At 46.6% G+C, this 10,694-nt stretch overlaps 1 protein-coding gene across 1 annotated transcript; it reads left to right on the top strand.

Moving 5' to 3' along the window:
- Nucleotides 1–4,700: 4,700 nt before the first annotated feature.
- On the top strand, nucleotides 4,701–7,856 carry aar2 (AAR2 splicing factor). Its single transcript, XM_023798992.2, has 4 exons — nucleotides 4,701–4,804; nucleotides 5,059–5,808; nucleotides 6,663–6,892; nucleotides 7,240–7,856. The coding sequence occupies exons 2-4, from the start codon at nucleotides 5,061–5,063 to the stop codon at nucleotides 7,405–7,407; spliced, it is 1,146 nt and encodes a 381-aa protein (XP_023654760.1). The 5' UTR covers nucleotides 4,701–4,804; nucleotides 5,059–5,060; the 3' UTR covers nucleotides 7,408–7,856.
- The last annotated feature ends 2,838 nt before the right edge of the window (nucleotides 7,857–10,694 follow it).

Below are 10,694 nucleotides of genomic sequence, written 5' to 3'. Positions count from 1 at the left end.
TTTTTGACTGAGTCTTATTTTAGACAAAAAAAAGCATGCTTTGCAAGCAGGGGAGGCCGAACAGATCACCATGACACAGAGGTAGGAGGGAGTGGGATTTTATTTGGGTTGGGGAGTAGAGACAAGCTTATCAAAATAGGGAGGAAGAATGAAAAATTGAGACCTCCATATTTGGTTTCAGTAGAAGGGAAAAATCCAAGAGAAATAGAAGCTGGATCTTGGGAAGGGGCTCTGATGAAGTCTGGGATCAGGCACCAGAGCAGAACCCAGTCTCACATAACTGGTCAACACATAGATATGAAACGAATTTCCCTCACCGCCTGACTTGCCCTGCATTGCCCATGTCTTCCTACTCTACACTGTTTTCTGGAAGCCTGAGTGCCTGATTGTGATGTCATATCCTCACACCCAGAGATAAGGTGCGTCCAAAATCGCATACTCGTTTGCTATGTAGTAGAGGAAATATAGTATGCAAAGTGAACAGTGTGTCCAAATCCGCAGTATGGATGAGTCAGTAGGCACTGCATTAACAGTCCAGTATTAGGCGTCTAATGATATTCAGTACATACTGTTTAAGTATGTCATTTTGGATGCACCCTTAGTGTCCATGACTGTTTCAATGTAAATGTTGCTGTAGGGCATTCTCGCCCAATTCAGGAGAAGTAGGAGAAGAGAATGTCACAGCTTAGGCATCGAAATGAGAAGAGGTTCTTCCTGTGTCGGCAAATGTGCTTCTCCGGCAAATAATACTGTTTTATATACCTGAAATGCGCAAGAATGTAAACGGACTACAAGCGACCTATGGCTTAATTATTATCAACAACGCGATTTTCAGTCTGACTGAATGAAGCAAGTAGATTATTTTTTTCAGGCTGTATTTCTCGTTCTGCATGTGATTTCTAGGAACAGACAACCCTTCTTTGAGTGACTTTGATGCATGTAGTTAAGTAGACTGGTGCCACTGCTGTAGTTTCCTGGCAGCCTCTTAATGTTTTCCCCTCCTGCTGTGACCGAGCTCCAGGGAGCGTCGTTATTGATCGCGGAAGTTTTGCGGACTTGATCAGACTCGAGTTTGGCGAAACCCTAAACTCCGTGACGGGGAGCGTAATCAGAGAAGCTGAACACCGCTTGGCAATGCTGCAAGAAGGAAGGACCGCACAGTGCGAGTTAGTCCGCCGATTCGCCGACTTTAGAAGTAAAAAGCATTAAAAAATACATGCCGTGTCCGAGAACGGGCTTTCATATTGTCTTGTAAAACGAGTGTCTGAGACATGCTGTCGTACCCCAGCCACCCTGCCATGGGTGTCTTGCACAGAATGGGACATCTGAAGATCACCCAATAAACAATGATAAATGGTGGGTAAGATATACAACTTTAATCTAGCTTCCAGTTCTTATTGTGTTGGAATATGTGTTTGTGTTTTTAAACAAGTGCTGATGAATCGCAGAGAAGGATTAAATGAGCTTTTAAGAAAATCCGGTGATTATATGCAGCCATCAGTCACAGGACAACACAGACTGCTCTGAAATGCGTGACAGAAATGACTACAACGTGCTATATATATATAGGTTTTCTCTTGTAACTTTTAAAGTAAGATTCAATTGCTTGGGTATTTCCATGTTAAATTCTTAGCAAAGCGCGTTCACATATTACACAAAATAATGGTATGCTTGCAATATATTAATGTTTTATCACTACATAATATATTAAGTTGTATTATTTTTACATCATATATTTAATTATGTCCTGTTTTATGTACAAAATTGCAAACATGTATATATGGCCCCATGCATATGCGCTGTTTGAACGTCTGATTTTGTTGGTTCATTCATTGTCTCCCTCATTCATTTCGCTTTCCAGTGCGTCGCCAGGCCCGTGCTCTGTATCTTTGTAGTAACATTACTCATTGGGGGCATAACCTACAGCAGATGCAAGTGTAACTACTCAGAGATACTCAGCGCCTACAAAGCGCTGATTCTCATTGAGCTGCAGAACTTGGTACGTGTGGCCCATCGAGTTCAATAATGGGTAATTAAAGATGAAATGGATGTTAAATCCATTTCGATTTAACAGTATAAGCTCTTTTTGTTTACTTCATGATAATGGATAAGATGTTTAAGCCGTTATTAAATTCAAAGACCTTAAGGGAACGGAATATTCTTAGGATTGAGTCTAAATTAAGGTATTTTATTTATTGACGTCATATAGAATCTCACTCAAAATGTTTTGCAGTCGGAATATGTTACATAAAAGCTAATTGTAGTTTCGGTGTTTTTCACTTTGAATCTGTGTTGTACTGCCCTCTTCTGGGTTGCCAACAGACATTGTCTCGAAAAATCTAAGATAAATGCATGTGTCCTAGATCTAAATCAAGGTTACTTTGATTTTTTTTTAACATTACTAAAATTGAATTTGTATTTGTCCACTAGAATCTGACCAGCATTTACACTACATCCAAAGAAAAGGATCGATGTCCTTCAGCAAAGGTAATAGGTCTGTGTGTTTATGTTTATGGTTTCTGACGTAGCGCGAAAACCAGCATAAAGCGAAGAACAATGACAGCCCGATTTTTCCATCATTACCACAATGCTATGGCAAATGGGCCTAGAAGTTGGACCAAGATTTCAATGGAAGTCTTTGTTTTGCTTCTCAATTTAAACCTGTGGTTTCAATCAGCCGTAGGAAGAGTCAGAACTCCTGAACCACAAAAAAAAATAATAAATAATAATAATAAAAAAATAAATAATTCAGCTTCAGGGATGGCAGATAGGTGACACTGATTAGAAATGATTAGCCACTGACCATGGCATTGTTGAAACTTGATCAAGTAACTGTCTAGCCTGTTTTGGATGAATCTCTTCAGATGTGTAGCCAATTTACCAAATCAATCACTCAAAGCTTTTGTTAAAATGGTACACTCCCAGTTCAAAATAATATTATGTAGTTACACATAATGGACTGGTTTGCTCTTCCATGGCCACCTGTCCAGTAAGGGTAAGGGTGGCCATGAATCCTATGCTAAGTAACGTAGGGCGTTGGACAGGGCACACTGGTTGGGATGCCAGCCCATGGTATGGATGAATTGCTCATGGGAGTTTTACTTCCATAAAAATTGCCTGAGGGCAGAATGAAAAATGATTGGTTCTGAGAGATAACCAATCAGATTGTAGAGGAGGTGGAACCAACCAATCAGATGTCTTGGTCCTGCCTCCTCTAGTTGCTTGGACCTGGATGAATTGCATTGTTCAGAAGTTCTTCCTGCACAGCCCCAAATACAGGGATCAGTTTTATTGTCACACCGTACCAAAGCAGTCTGTAGAGACACTGTCCCTTCGCTTTTGTCCTCATCAGCAGCAGCTTGACACCTGAAACGATCGTCTTCCCTGTTTTATACTGAATTTTCCCATTACATTTATTTACTTAGAACACACTTTTATCTAAAGCTATGTGGTTGACAAAGCAGGGTCAGATGGTGTCCCAGAAGCAATTGGTGTTAAGGGCACAACAGTGACATCACTTTGCTGACCATTAGATATGAACTGGCATCCTTCTGATTCTCTCCCTTGGCTAATAGTTTCTCACACAAAATGCTGCAGTGGCGGACGAATGAGACACTTAGCCGAGGGCCCTAAATGTCGACATGTCTGTTCTGTAGGCGCAGCACATCTTACGGTCGATCTACGGAATGACACAGCTGTTCAAGTGCCAAAGTAAACGAAGGGAAAAGCAGGAAGTCGGGAAGGTGGTGGAGAAGATGGATCAATTATTAAGAGAGAACTGCAAACAGGCTGATCTGGTAAGACTCACACATGTTTCAAAATACAGACCCATGCACATATCGGTCAGGCCACATACCGTTGGGTGCTTGCTGCTCTATGACCAAACTACACCTTGAAATGTCAGGTTATCTAATGAACAGTCTTTTTTTCGTCTATTTTGGTGCAGGTGAAAAGACCAAAGTGTGAAATTTGCAGGATGGGCCCGAAAAGGAAAAGAAAGAAGAAAAAGAAAATTATTGAGGCTTTGGTACTCTGCTGGCAGAAGCTGCAGGCCGTGTACGTGCCAAAGCCAAAGAGGAGGGCATAAAGGACTGGCTCTCTGAATGCTCCAGATGCTCTCCTTCTCCAATTCTTTAGCTAAGAAGAGGGTCATCTAACAAACATCTATAAATAAATGTTCTATTTTCTATGTATCCAGTACATTTGATTGTCATAGCAACCATAGCGGAATTGTTTGAATGTACACACAATATATGGATGTATGTGAACATTAATGTTGTACAGATCACTCTAAGCAAATAATTCAATAAGTATATTTAATGTGTGTAACAGTTGGGTAAATTTCTTGTATTGAACTAAAAAAAAATGCGAGCTTTGTTCTAGTGGGAACACATTATATTCAGTCTATTAATCAGTATATAACATAATATATAATATGAAGATTAATAATATATAAAGTGAGTTTTAAAGATCAGGTAGAGTTGATGTGTATTAGAACAACACTTTGTAGTACATGTTTGAAGTGGCATCCTGTTGATGTAAGCAAATATATTTTAAGAGCTATATAAGCTATATAAACAATTAAAACGAGAATGTGAATTAAAGGAGAATGTGCTTTATTAATCATGCGATTAAACTAAAATAAGAATTTTGAAGATAATATTAAACATAGGAAAGGAAGCTGTATTGCAGACTGCACGGAACCAATCTACGCTGGTGTCTGCCTCTTATGGGGGACAAAAATTAAAGACGGACCTATAAGCAGAAACGCATGTAGCTAAGGGTTTGTTACAACGAAGCAAAGGTAAGATGGTTTAACCTTTTTCATTATGCTTACGTTCGGTATTTTTTTCTTCAAATTGTCGTTAACATGTATTAAGACGCATAGGCAGCTTCACGGTTTTTTTAAAGTCGTCTAGCTGGCGTGTGAATCGCCACAGAAATTCGCTTAGTCTGAGAGCAGCAGTTCGTGAAATTCTTGCATGGGGGGGAGAATAGGACCAACACCGCAGCATTTAGATAAACGCTGGCGGCTTTAACGCTGTTCTTTATCGTTAGTCATGGCAGAGGGGGACATGGACCCGGAGTTAGCAAGACGGTTGTTTGAGGAAGGGGCCTCGCTGGTGCTGCTGGGGGTACCCGAAGGCACCGAGCTGGGCATCGACTACAAGAGCTGGCAGGTGGGCCCGCGTTTCCGAGGGGTCAAGATGATCCCTCCCGGGCTCCACTTCCTGCACTACAGTTCGGTTTGGAAAGATAGGGAGATAGGCCCTCGCATGGGACTCTTCCTGTCCCTGAAGCCTCGTCAGGTCCTGCTGGCCCACTGGGACGCCAAGGAGGAGGACCTTAAGTTTTCCGACGACGACGACGAGGTGGGGCGTGTGGCGGCCGGCCTGCGGGACCTGGACCCCTTCCTGGGGCCATACCCGTACGAGATCATGCGCAAGTGGGTCTCTCTGACCGACCGGCTGACCTTCGAGGTGGCCAGCGGCCTGCAGCCCCTCAGCGGCAGAGTCTGCTCCTTCAGTGACGTGGTGCCGGAGCTGCGGCTCCCGCTCACCAAGGACCGGGAGGAGCACAACCTGCCCCGCAACGACACCGAGTGCCAGAGCATGCAGGAGGGCCTGGACCGACTCCCCCGCATGAAGCAGCAGGCCGGCACAGAGCTGCGTTTCTCCCACATTCCCAAGCAGACGTACCCGCCGGGCGCCACGCCAGCGCAGATTACGCAGTTCAGCATGGACCACAGCTACGCGCTAGAGCGCCTACTAGAGGCCAACTACAAAGAGAACCCCCTGCATGTCCTGGGTGAGCCCCGTCGGCAGAGGGCGCACTAACGGCGGCGCTGCAGATAACGTTATGTGTTTTATGGGGTCCTTTTCCTTTCACTTGGGGCACCGCAGATCCTAGTTTCCTGCATGTGTTGCCATTTTGCACAGAGACCGATTATGGCTCAGACCCAGTTCGTGTGCCGTTTAATTAACTCATTACGTACCAGGTAATTTCTGGTTAAAGTAATACACCGCTTTGGTTCATCTTCGTGGATGGGGTAAATTATAGCACATCGATCCTTTGATTTGATTTAGGTTTAAATCGATTTACTTAGCGGATGAAGAATCACAAATGTTTTAATTACTCCCTAAATTTAAATCAAATTGCTTTTAATTAAAATACAGAATGTGTTGTGTTTAATGAGCACCATTAATTCTACGATTAACGCCTTCTCTTCTCTGGTCCGAATCTGCTGTTGAATATATACCGTGCAATTTGCTGTGACATGAACAAACACCCATTTTTCATGCTATTTTACATGTATTATCTTTTTTGAAGCGAGTGTAAAACCAATACAGTGTCACCAAATGGAATATTCCAGCGTTGCCAACTTTGGTCACCTGAGTGGTGTGAGGTTATTAATTTCTGACAGTCTGCACACACATTTACATGTGCGTAACAGTTTTATTACCTTCTAAATAGTCTGTAAGGTCTGCAAACTACCCCGACGCTTTCGATGTTGTTCATTTTAGGTTTATAATGGAATAATATATATTTGCCATAAGATTTCTTGGGTGAGTGTGAGAGCTGGCAACCCTGATATTCTCCGGTAATGTCAGTGCGCAGTACCGGTGACCCCCGTGGCCTGTCCCCCCGTCCCCGTCCCGCAGGCGAGCTGCAGTTCGCCTTCGTCTGCTTCATCATCGGTAACGCCTACGAGGCCTTCGAGCACTGGAAGCGGCTGCTGGAGCTCCTGTGCCGCTCGGAGGCGGCAGTGCGGGCTCGCAGCGCCCTGTACCTGGGCCTCATCGCCGTGCTGTACCGCCAGTTGGCCGAGATCCCGCCTGACTTCTTCGTGGACATTGTGTCGCAGCAGAACTTCCTGACCAACACGCTGCAGGTACAGACCCCGTGATTGTCATATTTATATAAATATAAAAAGAGAGCTGGACCCCCTCTGACCAAATGCCTGTCACCTGTCCTGATCTGAAATTAAATGCAGCATCGGTCAAATTAAAAGGCAGTACAATATGTTGTTTGGTCAATCTAACCTGTGACTAAATATTTTTGTGAAATGAACAATAGTAATTAAGGTAAGATACGGCATTACATTTCAAACTAAATAGTTTGAACAGTTTAAAGCTTTTCTTTAGGTTTCCATAGTAACAGTCTAGAGTTTTTCTGCTTCGGGATTTGGAGTCACGCTGGTTTTCTGTGTCTTTCCTTCCGCTCTCTCTGCACTGGCAGCACTTCTTCCAGTTTACCAGTGGCCCCGAGGTGGACGCTGTGCTCCGGAAGCGGGCAGAGGGCTTCAAGGCCCACCTGACCAAAAAGTTCCGGTGGGATTTCGATGTGGACCTCGAGGACTGCGCCCCAGTGGTGGTGGAGCTGCCCGAAGGGGTCACCATGGACTGAGGCCAGCAGTCCATTGGCAGCGGCCATGACAGGAACAGGGGACCTTGGAGCTCCGGCGAGGGCGGAGGGTGTGGCGCGCTGGCACTGCGCGTTCCGTGCAGCCTGATAGGAATTCCCCTCTGACTCTGCTTCCTTACTGGAAGCTTCTGGGTCTTTTCCAGGGAGCTCCAGCAGACCTTGACGAATTTTCACCCACAGGGTCCTGCCATCACCGCGTTCAACAATGTGCAGCAATTAGACGATTTTACAGCACTTATGATATTTCTGATAAACAACCAGAAAGCAAAGACTCATCCAGTGAGCGTTTGCAGGCCTCACTGGCTCTGCAGTTGGAGATTGTAGATGCACTGCATCAGTTTTAATACTTAATAATAACACTGAATTCACATATCTCTGCTCCTTAACTTCTGATCAGACTTTCTCTAAATAAAATATTTGGTAAGTTGGTATTGGTGTGTCCTGTTTCAGACTGCTCTCAGCTGGGGGACTTTGTGCCATTTAACGGACGGATGGATGGATTCAGGCTGAGATTATGGAAGTGTCCTCTGACTGGCGGACTGAGTTTCGTGTGATTTGAGGCTCCTCTCTGTAAATCTGAAGCATTAATAAGCGTGGGGAAAGCTATGCTGTGGATGCGTCAAGCTCTCACTTTGTGCAAAACCAAATTGTTACATGACGAGGCAAAGGAAGACAGCTGTGATGAATCTGCTGTGTTGGGAACACTGCTCCTATTTTAGTTTCTATTCGCTCGCCTCTCCATTGTCTGTGTCCCACCTTTCAGCTTCTGCGTGATTTATCACCGTAGCTGGGGTTCGAGACGCGGCAGCTATCAGGCCTATTGATCTCTGTTTTGCAGTCACGGCTCTGATGAATGAATGTCGCTTTTCAAATCGAAGCAACTCAGCGATGCCCCACTGTTTATTACGGGTGGGGGGCTGGCTTTGTGTTCCTTGTTTAGTGGGTGCATGTCACTCTGGTCTGTAGGCCCATGTAAAGTGGCTTTTGATGCCATAGAAAGTGGGGGGGGGAGCCAAACAGTGACTTTCTGTCCTGTGAGGATTGTGTGCAGGGAACGGTCTGGTATTTTGTGTGAAGGGGCAGATTGATATCCCGATTTTTCTGACTGTGTCCAAGTCTCCATGGAAAGGGGGGGGAGTTTTCAGTACCCGACCTGCTGATTACTGGATGCAGAGCTTATCTTTGCCCTGCTGCTGTGGGTAAATCCTACCCTTTTGACCAGAGTGATGGTTTGTTTAAGTCCTGGAATGTGTCTGTATGGGGACCCTTGAAGAATTGAGGCTACCACTGTGCTGGAGTCGTAATTCCCCCCCCCACCCCCCCGCTAAACCCTAAACGGGACGTGTTTCTTGGGGTCTGTGAGCTTTTGCCATCGCTGACCGCCCCCTGCTGGTTTTAATTAGTGCAGCCAGCTGTCACAATAGTGGATCAGACGACCTCATTAGGTCACTACGTCTGACAGGTCTCCGGCGCAAGCTGTGTGTGTACGGGAATGCTCTTTAAACCATAGCGTCTGTTTCTTCACACGTACAAGCTGTGTGTGTGTGTGTGTGTGTGTGTGTGTGTGTGTGTGTGTGTGTGTGTGTGTGTGTGTTGTGTGCGCGCGCACGGAAAGGCTCCACAGAGTCATCAGCCTGACGGTCTGAGTGAGCAGAAGTCTCCGGCCACCTGGGATGCAGCCTGACCCGGTCCAGAAGGACGGGCTTATCTGACGATGTTCTGCTAGGGGCGGTCTGTAATGCCGTCTCTAGTGAAGACAAGCGTGACCGCCCTCCCGGAAACGTTTTGGGTTTTTACCCTCCAGGGAACACAAAGCGTACTAATCTTTGGTTCTGACCTCAATGGTCCAGTTAGTGACGGTGCCGTTGAGGGTCTGCACTGCGAGCACTGACCGCTGAGATCTCCCCAGAAGGGTGTCAGTGAGCCTGGTGGTCTGCTGTTTGAGGTGAAGCACAACTGGATGAGGAGGTTGTGGGTTTGAATCGCCTTCCCACCACGGTCCAAATGCATTTGGCTTGTGCTTGTGCTGTCAGTGTCCCCTGCCTGCAGCTCTCTCTCTCCTGGCATGAGCTCCGGGCGCCCTGCCCCCTGTGCTGGATCAGTGGTTCTGGAAAGAGCACAGAGCTGGTGTTTAATGTGCTAAATGGGCTGGATCCTGGCAGTAGGAGCCTGTGTGCGTTCTGGCCCACAACCGGGCAGCCTGAGACCGCGGCCCTCGTGGGTCGTCACGGTTACATCCCGCGTGAAGATGCTCTCCATCCTAATCTTGATGCCTCACGAAAGCCTTCTCTTCACCCTTTGGCGGGTAGTTGGGTGACCGCCACTCTCACTTTGGATCACGGCTGCTGGGTAAACGGTAGCCGACCAGCCCCCCCTACTTTTCCTGATGGGTGTGTCTGGGACTTTGGAATAAGCGTCGAAATATTCAGCGCATGCTGCAGCTGTGTGCAGGGATGGGGGGGGGGGGTTTCTCCTTACAGCTACAGGCCCTGAACTAGGGTGTTGCTGCCCCTCCACCCACTGTGATGGGGCCTTTCCAAACCTCCCCCCCCCCCCCCCCCCAGATCGTGCTAACCAGCAGCCCGCCCTCTGGCCTTCATCTCCCGCAGGCCCGTCTCTCATCGCTGCCCCGTGCTTCTGATCCAGGGTCACGGTTCTGGGCGGGGGTCCGGTCCTCCATGTGGTGTTAACTGGGTTCGTGAAGCGTGTCGACGCCCCCAGCCAGCCGATACCAGGAAGTCGGTCAGTGTTTAGATTTAATCGGTCGGCTGAGTGCCGTGTAGGATAGTCATGGTTTTATCAGTGGCTCTGAAGCAGTGCTACAGTGCTAACATGCTGCAGAACAGCTGGCACCCCGCATGCAGGCAGGATCGGTGGAGCGGCATGTTGAGGTGTTACTGCAGCGTGGCACCCATGTGAAGTCCGCTCCTCCCACTCCTACTGCCGGCAAACACGGCAAACGCGTTTGGAGCGCTCTGGGAGACCCCGGGCCAAAATTGGGGGGAGGAGGTGTAGGGGCACAGTGATGGTCCTGAGCTGGTTTGTGATACCTGCTCTCTTTGCAGTTGAAATCCATCCATCCATCCATCCATCCATCCATTTATCCTAGTCAGGGTCACAAGGTTAATCTGGACATATATGTATAAGATACACAAAAACTGCTCCCTTATGGAAGTACCAAAGTCAGGAGTTGAGTGTGGAATCTGTGTGACGACCCCAAACTAAAAAAATTAACATTTATCTTTGTAATTATGTTGGAATTTTCCTCC

The sequence above is a fragment of the Paramormyrops kingsleyae genome, chromosome 18 (assembly GCF_048594095.1).
Source record: "Paramormyrops kingsleyae isolate MSU_618 chromosome 18, PKINGS_0.4, whole genome shotgun sequence".
Lineage (NCBI taxonomy): Eukaryota > Metazoa > Chordata > Actinopteri > Osteoglossiformes > Mormyridae > Paramormyrops > Paramormyrops kingsleyae.
This window is presented reverse-complemented; position numbering and strand designations above follow the sequence as displayed.

What these genes read in the sequence shown, in the direction of transcription:
- aar2 (XM_023798992.2), top strand. Translation starts at nt 5,061, where the DNA reads ATGGCAGAGGGGGACATGGACCCGGAGTTAGCAAGACGGTTGTTTGAG. An exon ending in GAACCCCCTGCATGTCCTGG is followed by an intron (nt 5,809 to 6,662) that starts GTGAGCCCCGTC and finishes CCCGTCCCGCAG; the next exon opens with GCGAGCTGCAGTTCGCCTTC. An exon ending in TCCTGACCAACACGCTGCAG is followed by an intron (nt 6,893 to 7,239) that starts GTACAGACCCCG and finishes CTGCACTGGCAG; the next exon opens with CACTTCTTCCAGTTTACCAG.